The sequence below is a fragment of the Diabrotica virgifera genome, chromosome 10, assembly GCF_917563875.1.
Source record: "Diabrotica virgifera virgifera chromosome 10, PGI_DIABVI_V3a".
In the NCBI taxonomy this organism is placed as follows: domain Eukaryota; kingdom Metazoa; phylum Arthropoda; class Insecta; order Coleoptera; family Chrysomelidae; genus Diabrotica; species Diabrotica virgifera.
Genome location: NC_065452.1, coordinates 1,753,782 through 1,776,244, shown reverse-complemented (window position 1 = coordinate 1,776,244; position 22,463 = coordinate 1,753,782). Strand labels below are relative to the sequence as shown.

The following is a 22,463-nucleotide window of genomic DNA, read 5'->3' as shown; positions in this document are numbered from 1 at the left end:
AAAACCATATTTGGTGACCTTTGACCCCGCGTAAATTTTTTAGCTCGGGTCGGATTTATGAGGACTTTTTAAATTTCATTTATGGTGTTATTTTGAACAATCCTGCCAATTTTCAGCTTGATGGTAATTATTGTAACCTCACTCCTATTTTTTAGTCTAACTATACCAGTCTAATAACAACAAAAATGACAAAATCTCGAGTCTATTCCCATTGGTTTTGAGGTTTTAACTCCAAATTATGAAGACAATTATTTTAACTTTTTAAATAACAATTATTTTAACACTAAAACACAGTGCTAGCTGCTACTTAGAACCTTTTCTAACCATCAAGTAGAGTTAGAATATCGATTAAAGTAAGTTTAAATTCATAAATTATATTTGTACACGAGGGGTTTTCTTGTAACGTGCAAAACCATAAAATATTTCTACATACACAACTTCTGCATACAAACTATGGAATGAATAATTAAGCTTTAAACCTTGTTTGATCACATCTCCAGCTGTAGTAAATTTGTGGAAGAAATCTTCTGCTTCATGTAGCATGTCCTTTCAGAAGGTTGGTTACCATCATAGGTATCTTAATTTTATTCATTGCCACCCTAAATTGCATGCTTGTATCAATACCATACCAATCTTGCAAGTTGTTCTACCATGAAGTTTTTCTTGGTCCTGGACTGCGTTTGGCTGCTATTTTCCCTTGCATTTTGTACCTATATTTGGGACCTCTCATTACATGTCCGGATGTCCGAAATACTCCAGCTTTCTCTGCTTGATGCTTTTTATAATCTTAGTAGTCTTGATGAGACGTTATAGTATTGGGGAGTTTCGAATCTTCTCCGCTTAAACTTCTGAAACTCTTCTTTAGCATCACATTTTGAAAGCCTCAATGCAATTTAGATCACTTTTATTCACAGTCCAAGACTAGGAACCATAAAGTTAGACCGAGAACACATAATACCTTGGACATTGGACACAACCTGATGTTGTTTAACTTTTTACGCGAACGTCTCTGCCATCCAAGCCAATGTCTCTTAGAACTTCGATCAAGATAGAGTGTTAACACGATCAAATGCCTTTTGGAAGTCAATAAAAAAATAGCACTTGTCTACAGATATATCACGACATCTTTGAACAAGTAGGTTTATAACAAACAATGTCTCTCTTTCCAAACCCGTTACGGAAACCAAACTGTGTGTCACTTTGGTATTCCTTGCATTTATTATAGATACGGCTATGTATTTCCTTGAGAAAAATTTTATACGCAATTTATCCTATAGTATATAAATTACTAATATCTCGCCGTAGCGATGATGCTCGCGAGTTCAATGCTTTTTCCCTATCCAAAAAAGAAGTTCTATATCTATATTATATACGACTTAAAGGTTTAAACTCACTAAGGTACTTTTTAAAAAGACCCTTTATTAACTTTTACAAATATACTTCACTTTTTATTGATCGAAAATAACTGAAATTAATTACAATGATATTACTTTTATATAAAATCAAAATGCTGAATATAAAAGGTAAAACTGCTGATTGGGATCGCTGATCTCTGGGGTTATTGCACCATAATTTACGCGTTGCGTGTGTCCTATACTATTTATATATACATAAACATAATATACACGCACAGAGTTTATTTCGGCGGCGATGACGGTCGCGAAGTCAATGCTTTTTCCCCATCCAAAAAGTGCACTACGTCGCTAAAGAAGTTTTTACTTCAAAAATTAAACCTAACGCGTATTTTCGCCAATGTATCAAATTGTTCAACAACAAAAACTACATTAAAATGATTTTTGCGCAAAATTGGTCGTGGTTGAGGTCGTTGGTACGGTTTAACAGTGACGTTAATTCCATTTGTATTTTTTAGAAAGTGACTTTAGACTTTACAATTTATTGTATGAAAGCAATGGACTCCATTTTGAATATCTAATTAATTAATTATGACTAATGAGTAAACTGTTTGTGGATTATAATTTCAATTGAGTTCATTTTATTGTTTTCTGTTGTAAAATTAATTTATTTTTACAAGTACAATTTTAATGCAGTTTTTGATGTGATGGAAAATATTTGACATTAATGAATCATCGTATTAATGTGATAGCTACTAATATAAATCCTTTTATTAGAGAATTAAAAGAATTCATACATTCAAAAAAGTCAATACGAATTAAAAATCAATTGGGAAAAAGCTCATATCGGACTTCGTGGCAATGAAGTTTCAGATTCCGTAGCCAAAGAAAGCATTACAACTTTACAACTGGAGAGTATATCAAGAACAATTTAGGAGCAAGAATATTTAATGATATCTAAGAGTAACTCTAAGCGAAAATGGGAATTGCATTGGAAAAAAAATTGCTGTAATAGACCCACACGATACACACTGTTACATACAAGCATTCCGACACACACATACACCAAAAAGTAAATATCAGCTCCAGGGGACATGAGATTCCCGGAGTAAGGTGTTTTCATGTCCTAAGATCAAAGAGGTCACGCCTCAAGGAGACGGTACCTCTCTGACTCCCAAGCTACCACTGCACCTTTTCCAATCACAGAAATAACGTTGGGGAGACTTTACTTGTTTTTTTTTATCTTGGATGCCCTGGGAAATGGAGTATCCGAGAGGCCTTTCTGCGGTGATGCCGCTTACGTAGGGGTAGCGTTATGCGCTTTTCTTCCTTTTGTAACCTTAACTATTATATTATATTACATTATTTACTATGGTATCTAAATATTTATATTTAATTAAAAAGTTGTTTTAAATAAAAAATAATACATCATGGATAATTTTATTTATTTATCAATATTATTCATTTGTTTCTGGCCACTGTCGTTATTGACCGGTTATCGATGAAAACTCTAATTTTAAGTTATTTTTTTACAACATTGGCCAATATCTAATGTTATTGTCGTTAAAGGACGGGCATTGTCGTTAATAACCAGGGAAAATGGACATTCACAATGCCCGGTCTTTAACGTCAATGTCCAATTTACACACCAGTATTGTCCGTAACGTAACATAGCATATTATATCACCTGTCATTTCATCCATGCTACGAACTGCTTTAAAGCGGCAAAATTTAAAAATAATTTTTGGATACTTTTTTTTAGATATACTATAAAAGTATTTTGAGAAAGTTTACTAATGAAAAATTCATATTCAGCGACCTCCAAAACCCCCGAGTAATGGTTATTGACTGATTTTGATTAACATAAACCTTCAGGCGACGAGTAGCACGACGAGTAGTATGTCGAGTAAGTTCGACATACAGGGTGGGGCATTAGTGTGACAAAGTCCAATTACTCGTTTGTCGTAAGAGATACGAAAAAAAGTTATTTAGGTAAAAGTTGGGGCACACATAGTATGTACCGTAATTTAAAAATATTTTCAAATATACAGGGTCGTCCGTATTGACAGGGTGACACAAACTGATGTTTTTTTAATGGAACACCCTGTATATTTTTACATTTTTGGATTCTCCTCGATGTTTCCTTTCATAAAATATATGGTTTTGTAATATTATACGAGGTAGTTTTAAAGTTAATTACGTTTTTTTGTTAATTTCGTAGCAAAATCTACACCCTGTAGAATTTTAGTGATTTGACATCAAATTTTTATTTTATGTTCAAACGATTTTTAATATAGTCTACTACTGTTAATCATTAATAGTATAGCGAAATGTTTAATTTTAGTATACAGGGTGGGTCGAAACTCGGAATGAGTATTTTCTGAGTTTTCTTAAATGGAACACCTTGTATTTTAGTATTGTAATGAAATTATATTTTATGGTACTTTTTTATTTCTTAAGCATTCCCTATACCTAAGTGCTTTAATTTGTAAGTTATTCGTCATTCTTTAAGCAAACATTAATTGCAACAAAAATTACGTAAAATTTCATTAGGTAGCCGTGAAAATATCCAATCAAAAGTAATTTTTCGAAAAAAAAAAATACATAATAATCTAGCCTCATCCTTAATTTATTAATATTGGATGAGATCTCCAAATACATTCGTAGTTAAGGTTGTTGGTGCTTAAAATATGAATCAAACATACAAAATTCTGCCTAGTTGGCTATGACACAAAATTTGCTTAAACATTTGACATTATACTATTTATATAGTTTCAGTTGATTTGATACCATTACTAATATTAATTTTTCTAATAAGGAACGGATTAAAATGGCTTTGTGCTAGGAGAGTATAACAAAAATGAGCTACTAGCAATAGAAATTTATCATCAGCAGTTCCCTGATAGACGACAACCAAAAAGAGAAACTTTTGGAAGTATACTAAAACGGTTTCAACAGACTAGATACTTAGATTGTAAGAACGATTGTACTAATATGCAGATCCTCAATGACACTAAGGATTACATATAATTGCTGTTTTCTTCACTTACAATAGTTTTTATTCGAGCAGATTTATCATAATCTAAGTGATCAGTCCGTTGAAACCGTTCTAGTATATTTTTAAACGTTTCTCTTCTTAGTTGTCGTCTATTAGGGAATTTTTTAATGAAAAATTCTTATTGCTAGTAGCACATTTTTGTTATATTCCACTAGCACCAAAATCTTATTAGTCAGTTTCTCATAAGAAAAATACATATTAGTAATGGTAACTGGATCTATAAAAATAGTATAATGTCAAATTTTTAAGGAAATTTAGTGTCATAGCCGACGAGGTAGAATATTGTGTGTTTTTATTAATATTTTGCGCACCAACAAACTTAACCACGAATTTATTTGGATATTTCATCCAATAGTAATAAATTAAGGATCAGACTAGATTATGATGTATTTTCTTTTCCAAAAATTATTTCTGATTAAATATTTTCACAGCCACCTAATAAAATTTCACGTAATTTTTCTTACAATTAATGTTTGGCTTAAAGAATCACGAATAACTTACAAATTAAAGCACTTAGGTATAGGGAATGCTTAAGAAATAAAAAAGTACCATAAAATATCATTTCATTACAATGCTTAAATACAGGGTGTTCCATTTAAGAAAACTCAGAAAATACTCATTCCGAGTTTCGACCCACCCTGTATACTAAAATTAAACATTTCGCTATACTGTTAATGTTTAACAATAGTAGACTATATTAAAAATCGTTTGAACATAAAATAAAAATTTGATGTCAAATCACTAAAATTCTACAGGGTGTAGATTTTGCTACGAAATTAACAAAAAAACGTAATTAACTTTTAAACTACCTCGTATAATATTACAAAACCATATATTTTAAGACAGGAAACATCGAGGAGAATCCAAAAATGTAAAAATATACAGGGTGTTCCATTAAAAAAAAACATCAGTTTGTGTCACCCTGTCAATACGGACGACCCTGTATATTTGAAAATATTTTTAAATTATGGTACATACTATGTTTGCCCAAACTTTTACCTAAATAACTTATTTTCGTATCTCTTACGACAAACGAGTAATTGGACTTTGTCACACTAATGCGCCACCCTGTATAAACAAGAAATAAAAAAATGAATGAATCGAAGAAATTGGGAGCAGCGAGATTTGGTCTTCTTAAAATCCATTGTCTATAGTCTAAAGACGCTTATCTCCTCATAATATCCGTCAATTCTTGTATAAGTCGCATAAGCCGTTTGATATACATATGTTAGCTTTACGATCCATAAGTACACTACTGCTTGCTTTTGTGAATCGAAACTGAACTGACTCGCCTCCAAATTAAAAAATTGCCAAATACATACGTATAAACCATCTCTCGCCCTCACCACTGTCTCGGCCTAGTAACAGTTTGCTGTCTCGCCACTGTACTCGTTACGTGTAATCAAGCCAATAGGTCCCGTTTCCTACTATGCTACTACCTTTTCATGTTTTACTCTTCGGGTTGATACCCTACTAGTAGTTGGTGTCTGGGTCTTCTGTGCCTCATCGATCTGTTTTCGTCGTAGTTCGTCAAGTTCCTTAGTTTTTCATTTACATGATTTTTTATTTGGTTGATTTTTCATTCATTTTATCTAGGATCCTTACCTCTTTGATCTCTCTTTATAGGAACCTTTCGGACACGTATGTGGGAATATTTACAGCCTCTCTTATCCTCTGTATAGCGTTGTGGCACCAAGATTACGATTTTATGAGAAATGATATTGTGACCATTTATAGACTGAAATTCGGACATGTAAGCTTCCTTCAACACTTATATAAAATCGATGTAGTCAACACCGAAGTTTGTGAAAGCTGCAATGTGGTTTGCGATTTAGATCACATTTTTATGCTAGTAGTAAATTTGAAATACAAAGACAGATTAATACTTTATTATTGCAAAACTTATACCCCTTTCAATCTTCTTCATTTGCTATCATTAAATATATATATTGGCGCGTCCGCATTGGTAAATTTTTCGTGCCGCAAATATTTGCGTGCTCGAAGTAAATTGTGCTAGTGTGGACGTGTTTTCGACGCACACAACGCACACGCTGCATCGGTTATCGTTTTCGAGCGAAGATCAAATGATCTGAGCACCGCGTTTTCACTGGTAAAAATTTGCGACGCAAGTTCTTGCGACGAACCATTAGTTCAATACGTACGAAAATGTTACCAATACGGACGCGCCATAAGGTGTATAAAATTATTCTTAACTTTTTTAATATATCGTAACGATCTAGTTGTTTCTATTTATCGTGGTGTGTAAACGGTACATTGCAGCGGTTAATCGTTGCGATCTACCGTAATAAAAAAATGCCGGTAACGATAAATCGTAATCGTAAGGATAAATCTCTCGCATTTATCGCAGCGTCTAATCTAAGGGCTTGTTTATATGCAGGCGGTTTGCCAACGTCGACGTCGCGGTTTACCTGTTTCCCCCCTGTTTTTCTTGGTGACTTCAAAGGCGGCATTAGGGTGAGATCAAGTAAAATAGGGGGAAAACAGGTAAATCGCGGCGTCGATGTTGGCAAACCGCTCTTATATGAACAAAGCCTACGATACAAACGTCGGCGTCGGCTAACCGCGGCGTCAACCGCCTGCATATGTACGAGCGCTTAAGCTCGTTACGTCTGTTGAATCGCCAAATATTTTATCTTTTTACCTATACGCCTATACTTTACGTGGTCTACCCTTTCTGTCTGCGAGTCGCCTTGAATGACCCCTAGGTGCCAAAAATTATCCTAGTTCCCCTCCGATCGTAGTGTTTCTTGTAATTTCCAGAATAGTAGTGTAGTTAGTTTAGTTAGAATAGGTTAACTTAGGCGAACGTTATTAGTTTATTACACATTTGCTGCTGGCTGGGTAGGCACTTGCCCGATTGCCAAAAAAACGAATCATCGGCGTGACGTGTTAGATGTTTCAATCTATTACCGCTTTTTATAAAAATGAAATTTGAAAAGAAAAGTCATGAATACTAAAATATCTATTGCAATGCTCTGTAGCATCTGGAGCGGCTCACAAATAATGTAAAAATTTGTGAAATTCTGTTTTTAACAGAATATTTCGATATAATCTGAATGAAATATTTTAGTTATTAGTCAGATGAGATTCAAGGTGACAGAGATGCATGTAGTGTTTTAAAAATAACAAAATAAACATGCTCATTGTCGGAGACACTTGTTTTTTAAGCCCAGCTGTTGCTTTTTGGGTTTTTGAAAGTGTAAAGTGTGATGTAGATTAGAAAACTTGATTATTTATTTCCAAATTCTCATACATATTTTTAATTCCAATGTGGAATCTTTAAGTACTTAACTGTTACAGCTAGAAGTGTATTATATGTATGTGTGTACATATATTACAGCTCATTATTCTTAAAGTTCGTTATTCATGCAGAAGTTTATCATCAGTTCTCCATTTTCGTTTCACGTTACGTTTGGCTTAATTCAGGTTATTACTTGGTTACAGTAAGTCTTTCCTCTGACTTAGTCTATTACTTGTAATTCTTCATAAAATTTTTCCCTTATATTTTCCAGTTGTCATCTAAACTCTGCCATGTAAGGTCCTACCAATATTCCAACCAATATGGTTGATGTCATGGAATGCCAGGAGTGATGTCATGGAAATATTTTTTCCACCTACCTCTACCGAAAGTATACTCTTCCGGACCTGATTGTAGGGAACAAAGTTGTACTTTTCCTCCCTAGGGAGGTAAAAGTGACGTCATGGTATTTCATTCATGAAATATAACTTATTGACGCCCTGTACAATATCTATTTTCTATTACATAAGTTTCTATACATTTTAACGTTTATTTATAAAACACCCTGTGTTTTGCAGAATGGTAAAAAACAGTAAATTGTTATTTTGATTTAACAATGTTTACATTAATAATTTGACTTATATTTGACAGTTGACAGTTATATTGTACCTACTTGTTAGTTTTAGTTCTAATAAATTTTGTTGGTTAGTTACATAAATAAATTAAGTAAAAATGAAAAAATGACTTGTTATTTGAGGAAGGTGGAAAAACCATATGTATAACATGGGAGTAAAGTGCATTTTCCTCCCTTGAATGATTACTGCCCTCCGCTACGCGTCGGGCAGTAAACTTCATTCTCGGGAGGAAAAGTAGCACTTTTCTCCCTTGTTATACAAATAGCTATTGTTGCTAAGCTACGCGACTTAGTAAAGACGGAGGCTTGTATTGTATACAATCCACAATTTGTCGTAAAAGAAAGTTGCCACAAACAGATTCTATAACAATATTTACTTTTTTTTAAACATTTTTCTGTTATGTTTGATAATTAACTTTTTTTAAACTTTTAAACTATTGATCAGGCATGTCAAATATAATATTCGGTTGATTATATGTTAGAGATTTCTGTATTAATTTCTTGCAGACATATTACAAATTGAGTTTACTGAGTTCCTTTATTTAGTTGGTTTATGAGTACAGGTGAAAAAAAATATAGGTTACACCTACGAAAATTGAAAAAATGCGTATAGATTGCTGGCACTGTTAGCAGGTTAAACACGTGTGTAAAAGGTCACACTCAGTCTATATTAAGAGCATTTTCCTTAATAGATTCAGCAACAATCATTAATATAGTGTAATTTTTAATGTTGTTTTTTGTATCAACATAAGCCTATTCGCAATATTTTTCTTTACATAAACGTTTAATATGCGTCGATGCAATTAGTTTGAAGTTGGCTGAATATCGCCTTCAACTTTACATAAATATAACCGCCAGAAAATTGAACATGGTAATTTCCCTAAAAAAGACAAAATGCATGGCTGCAACAGCAATTCTACTAAGATGTAAAAGTTGCGGAAGTCGTCAGAACGGTTAAAAATCGCAAATTTGAATATTTCGGCCATGCTATGCGACATCATCATCATCATTCTCTTTGCCTTATCCCTATGCGGGGTCGGCTTCCCTAATTGCATTTCTCCACACAATTCTATCTTGGGTCATATCAATGTTAATCCCCTTTACCAACATGTCCTGCCTTATCGTCTCCCCCCCAGGTCTCCTTTGGTCTTCCTCTCCTACTCCTTCCAGGAATCTGCACTTCAGCTATTCTTCGTATTGGGTGATTAACGTCTCGACGTTGAACATGACCAAACCATCTTAACCTATGCTCTCTCATTTTGGCATCAATTGGTGCCACACCTAGACTTCCCCTAATATACTCATTTCTAATTTTATCCTTCTTTGTCACTCCACTCATCCATCTAATCATTCTCATTTCCGCCACATGCATTCGTTGTTCCTCTTTCTTCTTCAGTGCCCAACATTCAGTTCCGTACATCATAGCCGGTCTTATGGTTGTTTTATAGAATTTTCCCTTCAGCTTCATTGGAATTTTTCTGTCACACAACACACCACTCGCTTCTTTCCACTTCATCCATCCAGCCCTAATTCTACTGCATGCATCTCCATCTATTTCTCCATTACTCTGTAATACCGATCTTAGGTACTTAAAACTATTGCTTTTTACAATCAGTTCACCATCCAAAGATACCGTTTTATTTGTAGTAACTCCATCTTTGTTCCAGTTTTTGTTCTAAGTCTCTTTCACTATTTCCTACTAACACGACATCATCAGCATACATTAAGCACCATGGAATGTTACCCTGTAGTTTCGCTGTTATCTGGTCCAAAACTAATGAGAATAAATACGGACTAAGCACAGAGCCTTGGTGCAATCCTACTTTCACATGAAATTTATCAGTCTCTCCCACACCTGTCCTAACACTAGTCGTTACTCCCTCATAAATATTCCTCACAATCTTTACATATTCACCAGGGACTCCTTTCTTATTGAGTGCCCACCACAGAATCTCTCGAGGAACTCTATTATATGCTTTCTCAAGATCAATGAATACCATATGAGCGTTTGTTTCTTTACTCCTGTATTTTTCCATCAACTGCCTTATAATGAAAATCGCATCTGTTGTTGATATACCCTGCATAAAGCCAAATTGATTCTCGGATATTTCGGTCTCTTCACGTATCCGTCTATCAATTACTCTTTCCCATATTTTCATGGTGTGGCTAAGCAGTTTTATAGCCCTGTAGTTTGTACATTGTATATCTCCCTTGTTTTTGTAAACAGGTACCAGTATACTGCTTCTCCATTCGTCTGGCATTTGTCCAACTTCCAAAATTCTATTAAATAGACCTGCTAGCCAACTTATTCCTGTCTCTCCCAATGCTCTCCATACTTCCCCCATCTGGTCCTACCGCTTTTCCTTTCTTTATTTTTTGAAGCGCTTGAGCCACTTCCTCGTTTGTTATTTTGGTGACCATTGTCAACGGTAACCTACTGTCTTCGTTGACTCCGTTGGCTGTCTGTCAAATTCTTCATTTAATAAGCTGTCAAAGTACTCTCTCCATCTCTTTTTGACATCCCTTTCGTGAACTAGTATTTTATTATTTTCATCTCGGATACATATAATCTGATTAAAATCTTTTGCTTTCTTGCAAAAAGAAGACATTTAATCTATCTTTATTAGAATCTATGGAAATTGATAAATTAAAAAATACAGATATAATTCTGAATGACCAACTCGAGACAAACAGCTCCCCACTCCTTAACCTCTTCAGTTAGAGACTTAAAAAGGCAAACACATTGTAAATTATATCACTTGAGAAAGGCACTCTGCCGAAACAGCTGAAGTGACATGAGTTAGTAATAAATTTGTGGAAGTATTGAAAACAAAAGTTTTCGATGGTTTATTGTTAGGCAAACTTTTTAACTGTCTAAAATAACAAACGAATAAATAAAAGCAACTTATATTTTGATTAATGAATTTAATTTATTAGACAGAGCAATTTAACAAAACTAAAAGGAGAAAAGAGAATTTCACGTGTCCGGATACTTTTGCGGGTCAGTGTATTATACGTTATGTATAATAAAAAGTAGGACTGAAACATAGGACGAAAAACGGAATTAGAACTGACGTACACGCGACAATATTTAAAGGACGTCGTTGGTGCTATTTTTACTATATTTTGTTTAACCAATATTTGCGGAAGCTATAAAATTATTGAAACAACTCCAACAGTCACGTGAACGATATTTTTTGGTTGTCAAACGCTTTTTAAGAACAGTATTCCTAGATATTTGACTAATACTCCAGGGAAATAAGGTAAAAATATACCATGTTCGGGACACTTGAGCAGCCAGGTTGTAAATAGGGTTTTTGGGTACCATATACCTAATACATTATAAATACAAAATGCCCGTCACAGTTCGGACGAGAATTTTAGTTATTAACAAATAAGTGTAAAGAATGGCAGTTTTTTCGTTTAAATCGCCAGAGGTAAAAATAGGGTAATTAAATATCTTATTTATAGTATCCTTCTTTTAGAAAATGAGCAAAAGTTTAAAATGGCAATTTTTGAATTTTAGTCCGATCATTGTTGCTTCAGAAATTTCAAAATAAAACTAAAATTTCGAAAATAAAAAATTTGCTATAACTTTTGGCGAAAATGACCTTAAGACTTTCATATTCCACGAAAAGTTGAGTCAAACAGTCCATATAATGCACAAAAAATTTTAAGACGATTCGTCAATTAGTTTAAATTTTATTCAATTTGTATTTGTTTATCCCAAAGAGCTTTTTTTGCAATGTTATTGTACAGAAAATAATAATGATATGGCAATTCTGTTGAAACTGCGTGAAAGAAAAATGGTTATGTTTACAAAGTATATAAAAAAAATTATTAAAAAGTCATTATTATCATTCCGAAAACATTTTACTAAAGTAGAGTCATTTTTGGCTTATAAACAATTTGAATAACTTTGTTAATATTGACTTTAGACTAGAACTACTTTGGGATTTGAAAAGCTGGTATATTTACACAAATTTTCAAAAAAAACTTTTTGCCTAGGTTAATTACAGTCAAAGTTAGCCACTTTTTTTATTTAATTCACAGCTACTTTGTTTATAACAATAAAGCAACCTTACTAGCGCCACTTTGAAGTTCAAGGTATATAATTTATGTGTAAAAGTTTGAGAAAACTTTGAACTTCAACAGAGTGGTTAATAAAGCTTTAAAAATGACGTCCTAACGGCGTCGATTCGTGGTCGGTGGAGGGGAATTATTAAAATCCGTGCACTCAAAAAATAAAATTGATTCTTCAAACATATGCTGCGATTAATATCTCCGGAGCTTGCTGATGGATTTTGATCATAATTTTTTTAATTTGTATGTACTCGTAGTCTTGTAGAGTACGTTATATACACATATCCCCACCTAACATTATAAAATGTTATGGGGAATCCCCCTTATCACTCAGTGATATGAAAAATAGAGTACGACCGATTCTAAGGCCTACCGAATATACATATATAATTTAATAAAAATCGATCAAGCGGTCTCGGAGGAGTACTGCAACTAACATTGTGATAGGAAAATTTTATAGATGTAGATGGCTATTAAAAAATAGGGGTTGGTGATGGAAGAGTCAAAATTAAGGGTTGTATGTATGTTTTAATTCTACACCATACAAAATTAAGGTAGATAATTTTGCCCAAAAAAATAAAAAAATAAATGTCAGGGGGGCAACCCCCTTATAATTTATGGGTATGAAAAATAGATTAAAACCTATTCTCAGTCCTATAGTATATACGTGTAAAATATCATAAAAATCGGTAAAGCCGTTTCGGAGGAGTGTGGTAACTAATACTGTTATATGAGAATTATATCGCACACCTAGTTCAATAGTGCCACAAGTGCAAAACACAATATTCTCGAGAAATGAGCAAAACGTTCTGTAGCAAACGCGTTATGCCCTGTAAATAATTTATTTTGAGAATGACTGGCTTCGAAATTAAAATTTAGGTAGCATATTATATATACAGTTATTCGCTGGATCTTATTACAATTTATTAAAAATAAAACGTTATTATGATTTTGATAATTATCGCGATATTGCATTGTGAAGAAAGTCATTTATAAAACGATACCAGGAGATACGGCGGCAATATAATGAAAAAAGCAATTGATTTTTGCAGTTGTGGCTGTACTGAATTACATCGGTTATATTGTGGCAGTGTATATTATCGCCACATCTCTCTTGATTTTTGCAGTTGTGGCCATATTGAACGTATTGAATTACATCGGTTGTATTGTGGCAGTGTATATTATCGCCACATCTCCCAGTTATGGCCATATTGCATTTTCAAAACCTCCAAAAACCCTACAGTGAAATACCGAAGTAACTTATTTTATACTTATCCAAAACAATATTTTAGTTCGGCTGTATTGAATTAGATGGGCCATTATATAGGCAATATTTTACAGCCTTAACCCAAAATTCGAATTTTTTGCAGTTGTGGCACAATTGAACTAGGTGTGCGATATGTATATAGAAGTAACTGTGAATTAAATAACAAAGACGGATAACTTTGACCGCAATTAACCTAGGCAAAAAGTTTTTTTTTTTAAAATTCGTGTAAAAATACCAACTTTTGATATCCCAAAGTAGATTTACTCTATAGTCAATATTACCAAATCTATTCAAATTGTTTTAAGCTAAAAATGGCTTTACTTTAGTAAAATGTTTTCGGGATGATAAAAATGACTTTTGTTAATTTTTTTTTAAAATGATTTGAGAATAGAAGTGTTCTTCTTTCATGTGGTTTCCACAGAATTGCTGTATCATTATTATTTTCTAAACAATAATATTGCAAAAAAAAGCTCTTTGGGATAAACAAATTGAAAAAATTTAAACTAATTGACGAATCATCTTAACATTTTTTGTACATGACATGATACGTACTGGTTGTCTCAACTTTTCATGCAATATCAAAGTCTTAAGTTCAATTTCGCAAAAGTTACAGCAAATTTTTTATTTTCAAAATTTTAGTTTTATTTTGCAATTAGCGAAGCAACAAATGATCATACCAAAATTCGAAAGCTGCCATTTTGAACCTTTGCTCATCTACTAAAATATGAATACTCTAAATAATATATTTAATTACCCTATTCTTACCTGTAGCGATTTAAACGAAAAAACTGCCATTTTTGACACTTATTTGTTAATAACTAAAATTCTCGTCCGAACTGTGACGGGCATTTTTATATTTATAATGTATTAGGTATACAGTACCCAAAAAACTAATTTGCAACCTGGCTGCTCAAGTGTCCCGACAAAAACCTTATTTCTCTGGACTATAAAAGCTGCAGCTAGCTTTCTAGCTAAATAAAGGCTATAGCGGGATAAGACGGTCAAAACTGCCCCCGCACCGATCAGCCCCGCGATTTTTGTGCTTTCGATAAAGAATATATCTTTTTATATTTATAATTATAATTTCTGGTGTCCAAGATGCCATCTTGAATCGGGAAAAGAAGATTTTTTCGATTTTATTTTTTTTTCGAGTGCAATTTTGCTTCAAAAATCTGAAAAAATTCAATAAGATGTATCTTTTGAATACAAAACAGCCTGATTTTTTTCAGATTTTTATATTGATTATTGGGCATAGGAAACATTTTTGAAATTTTCAATAATTTTTAGGTTATGATAATATGATTTGGCCAACTTTTAAATAGTATTTTTTTGTGTATTTGTTTTCGTTCTTTTGAATGACAGAGGCAGAATTTTTAATTTTTGAGCGGAAAGAACAAAAAATCGAAAAACCGTTTTTTGGCTGTCCTGAGATGCATCAATTTTATGATTTATGATCATAACTACGAAAACTGAAAAAAAACTAAAAGTGCGAATTTTGTTATAATATTTGGTATGTGGGGGCACAGTATAAAGAGGGACAGTAAAACCTCTTCCATGCCGGCACTTTGATCTCAAGAAGTAATACCGACAGTACGCAATTGGCAATTCACCAGTGGTGGATGCGGGTTTTCCCTGTTAAAATCCGTACAGTTCACCAAGAATAGCTGAAAGTCTGAAATTCTAACTGCCTGCGCGAACAATGAAGTGAGAACGCACTCGGAAGGAAAAAGATAGCCTGTACGCGCGGGTGAACTTTAAAATATAGGTACAATCGGAGACACAAATATAGAAACGTAAAGTTTGAATAGTTTCTAATAGGTCCCGTACACAAATATTATTACTGTCATTACTTTTCTTCAGTATATTTGTAGTATTTTTTTTACAAAGTGAGATGTAATAAAATAGATCCAACAAAAACCGCTTGTGTTGCTATAAATTATGGCATTATAAACCAAAAATTATATTTTTATATTGACTATTTATACTTTATATTAGCATTATACCTATTGACCAAAAGGTTTCGGAGAAAAAGGGCGTAAGCAGTAGGGTAATAAAGTAGTAATAAAATCGTCTATTGCAATACTAAATAGAAATTAGATGTTCGGTCCCGGTAAAGCATAAATATGGTGTCTTTGTACCAGTACCTTTTGTTAAAAGAGATATTTATAACCTTTCTCGTATCCATTTCCATAACATTTGCCGTCATCGTTTTATTCAGTCCACACAAACTTTTCACTAATTTAAAATTAAAACTGACATTTTTTTCAGCGACACATTGCTTCATAGAAGCCCATACTAACTCTATAGGATTCAAATCCGGATAATATCTTGGGTAACCGTAAAACTGAATGTCCTTTATCCTCGAGTATTTTGTCAATTTCATAGGTTTTAAACAGAGGTTTGTGTAATTTTATAATGTCGTATAATTCAAATTTCAACATGTCATCTGTAAAGGAAATATTTCGCGTTGTCAGCCACTGCTGCATTTCTGCTTTCCTGGAAGACATAGTTGGACATTTCTCAGTTTGTACGTTGTGATACGGTGCATTATCAATCACTAAAACGCTGTTCGGGGGCAAATTTGGTATCAGTTTATCCTGAAGCCACTTTTTGTAATTGTCGTAGTTCATTGTATCATGATAATCTCCTGTTTTTATAGTAGGTTTGTAGCGCAGATAAGCGTTTTTAACAAAACCACTTTCACCTCCAGCATGCACTATCACAAGCATCTGTCCTTTAGATACTGGTTTTTGTATGCCCTTGTTTGAACTATCAGACCAGCTCTTTTGGTAGGTATGAGATGAATGGACGTATGTTTCATCCATGTATATAATTGGTCGATTTGCGTTCCTGTAACGTTTCATACTACGTAAGAAATTCAGTCTAAGATGTTAAATATTGGGCTTTTCCATTAATAATTTTCTATTAGTTCTGGTTTTTCGCCAACGAAATCCCATCTTTCTAATTACTGTTCGTAGGCTTTCTATGGAACCTGAGTAGTTGTACTCCTCTGCAAATGTTCTGTGTATGCGTTTCACAGTTGGGACTTGTTTTTGTATTATACAAAAATCCATTATATATCGTCGAAGACGCCCTATATCAAAATCGTCCAAGCACGTTTTTGAAGCGCTTTTTTTTTCTCTTTTTGTTTGGAGTTACAAATGAGGAATATTCGCAATCTTCAATTAATTGCATTTCCCGAGCAATTTTTTGAACGCTGCTTAAACTAACACATGTTGCCAATACCACACGTTCCTGCACTTTTTTCAAATCTCTACACGGTTCATTGTTTTTCGCTTCATTTATCATAAAATGAATCACGTTTGCTATCACTTCCCGTGCCTGATTATTTAAAACTTTTTCCTTCAGATTCGATTTAAACAAAATTTGCAAATTTTAAATTGATTCTCCTTTGCGGTTCGTACTTACAAAAAATGTTTCGCAGTCTGTACCGACTTGTTCACGTTACAAACGGTAGATATTAAGTGAACGCTAGAACGCTCAGTGCGAGATCCGTCGGATGACGAATGCGCATCATGGGCGTGGTTATTTTCAGACTTTCAGCTATTCTTGGTGAACTGTAGGTTTCTATGCGACTAGCAATGCGAGAGTGGGGCAAAAGCGACTGGTAACATTGCGCGACTAAAGATTTTACTTCTAATTTTTCGGAGAGTGGTTCTACTGTCCCTCGTTATCCTGTGGTGGGGGTATAATAATATTTAAAACAACTTTTCCAAATAATTTTTTTCCATATCTGTAACTCGAAGCAAAATATCGAAAATTCACCCTGTTTGTGGATTCGCAGTAGGCCGCTTTTAAAATTTAAATTTCAGTTGACTATCTTAAAAAACGTGAACCGTCAATATGTATGACTGCAAAATTTCAAATCTGTATATTATATTTTGATAGCCGAAATATAGGGGTGTCTTCATGTTAAATGCGACACACTGTATATTATCAATTTGATAATTTATTGTAACTAATATAGTCGGACTCGGCCACTCTCGGAAGACTCGTTGCCTAACGTTAGGCTCTACCATTAGATTTATTTGTTTGAATTTGTTTGAATCTATTAAAAATACGACTACTCGTATATTAGTTGCAATAAATTATCAAATTCAGAATATATAATTGTTTGAAAATAATATTAATGTAAGTTGATCATTATTTAAACTAGACAAATAAATGTTGTTAAATAATACCTAAAACATAAATCAATATTGTCTTTTCACATGTAGTTTAGTTGCAACATAGGGGGTCATGTGGGAAATTCTAGCTCGCCATGATTTGATGGTGATATCATAGGTTTTTTGGGTCGCTGAATCCAATGGAAGTAGTCTGGAAGCCCAAATATGGTGCGTTTAATTGTTATTAACAAATTATGGTAAAATTAGATATTTTTCAGGAATTATTAGAACCTTGTAAATAAATTGATAGTGTTATGGTCTTCTCTGGTGTATTTTTGGTAGCTGAATCGAATGCGACTAGTCGCGATTACTCAAAATATGTTTTTATTTTGTTAATAACAAAATAATTGTTTATTCGCCGAAAAGCTCGAAATAATGCGCTATCTACAGCAATTTTGTAGTCTTTTTCATAGTATTTTTATACGCTAAATCTATTGCCACTAGTTGTGATAGCTTAAACCACGTTCCGACTTTGTTATTAATAAATTATTGCAAAAATAACGGTTTATAGTACGTTTACTCACGGTTTTTGCTCTAAATTTTAAAAAACCACTTGGATTGACATGAAATTTGGCATACGCGTAGCTAACATGTCAAACAAAACAAGTGATATTGTGCTGATGTGTGCTTTTATCCTGGGGGTGAGTTTCACCCCTTTTCGGGGGTGAAAAAAGAAACCTTCCAAATAAGTCCGGAAGTGGATAAACTGATTAATTCTAAGGAACTTTTGTTCCATACAGTTTATGACTTTTGACAAAAGTCAATACTTTTCGAGTTATTTGCGAGTAAATATATTCATTTTTCAATAAAAACCTCACGTTTTTAGACGGTTTTTCATACCCATAAATTATAAGGGGGTTGCCCCCCTGACATTTATTTTTTTTATTTTTTTGGGCAAATTATTTTTACTATTTTTTAATAGCCATCTATATATTTACATCTATAAAATTTTCCTATCACAATGTTAGTTGCAGTACTCCTCCGAGACCGCTTGACCGATTTTTATGAAATTATATATGTATATTCGGTAGGCCTTAGAATCGGTCGTAATCTATTTTTCATATCACTGAGTGATAAGGGGGTTCCCCATAACATTTTATAATGTTAGGTGGGGATATGTGTACATAACGTACTCTACAAGACTACGAGTACATACAAATTAAAAAAATTATGATCAAAATCCATCAGCAAGCTCCGGAGATATTAATCGCAGCATATGTTTGAAGAATCAATCTTATTTTTTGAGTGCACGGATTTTAATAATTCCCCTCCACCGACCACGAATCGATTCCGTTAGGACGTCATTTTTAAAGCTTTATTAACCACTTTGTTGAAGTTCAAAGTTTTCTCAAACTTTTACACATAAATTATATACCTTGAACTTCAAAGTGGCGCTAGTAAGGTTGCTTTATTATTATAAACAATATATTCATTTTTCAACAAAAACCTCACGTTTTTAGACGGTTTTTCGCAAATAACTCAAAAAGTAAGTATTTTTTCAAAAAAATTCTCTTAACCAAAATATAAACTATAAAAAAGTGAAAAAAAAATGGTGTATGTGTGAGGTTCGTAGACCCAATAGAAGCGGAGTTGTAGCTAATGAACAACTCGTTCATATTCGTCAAATTTCAAATCGAATATTTCAACATAAAATAACCAAAAAATGAAGCACTTTTTGAGGAAAACTCATTATAACTTTTTTAAAACTTAAAAAAAAACTTTATTCTCGTTTTTTGAAAAAGTATCTAGTATCAAAAATAAGCAAGTTACGCTCAAAATAGGGTTGGTCCCTTTTTTTTTGGTAAAAAACGGGAAAATCACCCCCTAATTAGCATCTCAAATGAAATTAATCCTTACCGCTTCACAAGTTGCTTTACTTATGTTGTATTTACATGATCTGTAAGGTTCATCAGTTCGAAAGTGCTTATAAAACCACCAAAAACGTGGTTTTTTTGTTGAAAAATGAATTATTCACTCGCAAATAACTCGAAAAGTATTGACTTAGTGAAAAGACTGTATAGAACAAAAGTTGCTTAGAATTAGTTTATCCACTTTCAGACTTTAAAGGTTTCGTCTTTCACCCCCGAAAAGGGGTGAAACTCACCCCCAGGGTAAAAGCACACATCGGCACAATGTCACTTGTTTTGTTTGACATGTTAGTTACGTGTATGCCAAATTTCATATCAATCCAAGTTGTTTTTTAAAATTTAAAGCAAAAGCCGTGAGTAAACGTACTATAAACCGTTATTTTTGCAATTAATAACTAAGTCGGAACGTGGTTTAAGCTATCACGAATGGTGGCAATCGATTTAGCGTATAAAAATACTACAAACTTGCTGTAGATAGCGCATTATTTCGGGCTTTTCGGCAATTAAACAATTATTTTCGATTCACATTCGATTCAGCGACCAAAAATACGCCAGAGAAGACCTTAACACTACCAATTTCTTTACAGGGCTTCTAATAATACCTGAAAAATACCTAATTTTACCATAATTTGTTAATAACGATTAAACGCACCATATTTGGGCTTCCAGACCACTTCCATTGGATTCAGCTACCCAAAAAACCTATAATACCACCATCAAATCACGGCGAGCTAGATTTTCCCACAGGACTCCCTATGTTGCGACTAGACTAATGTTAACAAAAGAATTTGAATGCGTGAAGTAAAAATATTTAATAAAAAACGATTTTTTCGCATTTTGAGGACGGGCGATAAAAATCGACCGTCCAAAATCGATGTGTGTGTAATTGCCGTAAAACAGATCGGTGCAGGTCGTCCTTATATCGGATCTTACACTATAAATATCAATAATGTTTTATTCTTACTCTTGCTAGTAATTTCATTGATTTTCAATTATTTACAACTAAACATTTGTGGGAGGTAAGTATTTAAACTTCAGTTTCAATTGGCAATTAAACTCGGCTTTTTATGGCTGCAACCTTCAGTAAAATTGATTTTTTTAAGACAAAATGTTACCTACCATCATAATTCGGAAGAACCTTGAAAAATAATACATACAAACGGGATATCAAACGGGATATTTTAATAAAATCTCAAACGCCAGACCTAAACAGTACAAAATAAAAATTCTAAATATTAGTCAAAAGTCTAATAAGTCAGGAAATAAATATTAGGTTTGTTCCAACACAACTAGAAACCGTCCATGTAACAATCACCGTCCTGCGCAATACCATGGAACGCATTATTTCGTTCCCATGGAACCCATGGAACGTTAATTATCTAGTAACGTGATCGTCACATGACGGTTCTTCGTCGTGTTGTAACAAACCTATTATATTATACAGGGTGTTTCATTAATAATTGTCCATATAGTAACTGGAGAAACCTTAGCACAAAATATGAAGATTTAACCTAAAACACTTAAATAAAATGTGGTTCCTTACTGAGTTACAGGGTGTTTTATCTAAAAATTTAAAAACTATTTTTGCTCAGAATTTTAAAACTATATGACGTATCCTTTTCATACTTGGCAGGAAGTATAGGTACTGTACACACTACTAAATTATGTTAAACAAACGTTTCTGGCTATTACCAGAGGCGTACGACGGGGGAAAGTGAATGGTTGACCCTTTCCAAATTCTACGCCACTGGCGGAATTGCTATTTTAGTTCAATTTTTGGATTCTCCAAGACTTTCTATAAAAATAATGTACCCTTCATTCGTAACGATAAAGTCATTAATTTTCGAGATATTTGAAGTTAAAAATGAAACGACACGGTTATTTTGATTAATGTATTGTGTCGCTTCATTTTTAATTTCAAATATCTCGAAAACTAATCATTTTATCGTTACGAATTAAGAGTATATTATTTACATAAAAAGTATTGGAAAATCAAAAAATTACACTAAAATAGCAATTTCGTCAGTGGCGTAGAATTTGGGAAGGGTCAACCAGCCACTATCCCCTGTCGTACGCCTCTGGTAGTAGCTAGAAACGTTTATAGTAGGGTGTACAGTACCTACACTTTCTGCCAAGTATGATGAGGATACGCCAAATAGTTTTAAAGTAGTGGGTACAAATAATTTTTAAATTTTAATCATATGAATCATATCGCAAATTAATCAAAATAACTGTGCCGTTTCATATTTAACTTCAAATATCTCGAAAACTAATGATTTTATCGTTACCAATGAAGAGTATATTATGTACGTAGAAAGTATTGGAGAATCTAAAAATGGCACTAAAGTAGTAATTCCTCCAGTGGCGTAGAATTTGAGAAGTGTCAACCCTTCACTATCCCCTGTAGTACGCCTCTGGTAGTAGCTATAAACCTTTGTTTATCATAATTTAGTAGGGTGTATAGTAGTCGCACTTTCTGCCAAGTATGAAAAGGATACGTTAAATAGTTTTAAAATGCTAAGCAAAAATAATTTTTAAATTTTTAGACAAAACACCCTGTAACTCAGTAAGTAACCACATTTTATTTAAGCGTTTTAGGTTAAATCTTCGTATTTTGTGCCAAGGTTTCTCCAGTTACTATATAATTATTAATGAAACACCCTGTATACGCAAAAACGCCCAATACGCATCACTAAAATTTGAAAATAATACGCCCCTTTCACAGACTAAAAATATATTGACAAAATAAGTCAAC

At 33.3% G+C, this 22,463-nt stretch overlaps 2 protein-coding genes across 2 annotated transcripts in view; one reads left to right on the top strand and one right to left on the bottom strand.

The window, feature by feature from the left end:
• The window catches only part of LOC114341705 (insulin-like receptor), a 523,292-nt gene that overhangs the window by 86,430 nt on the left and 414,399 nt on the right, over positions 1-22,463 (top strand). The window lies entirely within an intron of this gene.
• On the bottom strand, positions 15,918-16,478 carry LOC126878592 (uncharacterized). The gene has a single exon (XM_050641400.1). It carries the CDS (start codon positions 16,476-16,478, stop codon positions 15,918-15,920), a length of 561 nt encoding a protein of 186 aa, XP_050497357.1.

Bases quoted from the DNA above. Each gene is read 5' to 3' on its own strand.
- LOC126878592 (XM_050641400.1), bottom strand. From the start codon at position 16,478: ATGGATGAAACATACGTCCATTCATCTCATACCTACCAAAAGAGCTGG.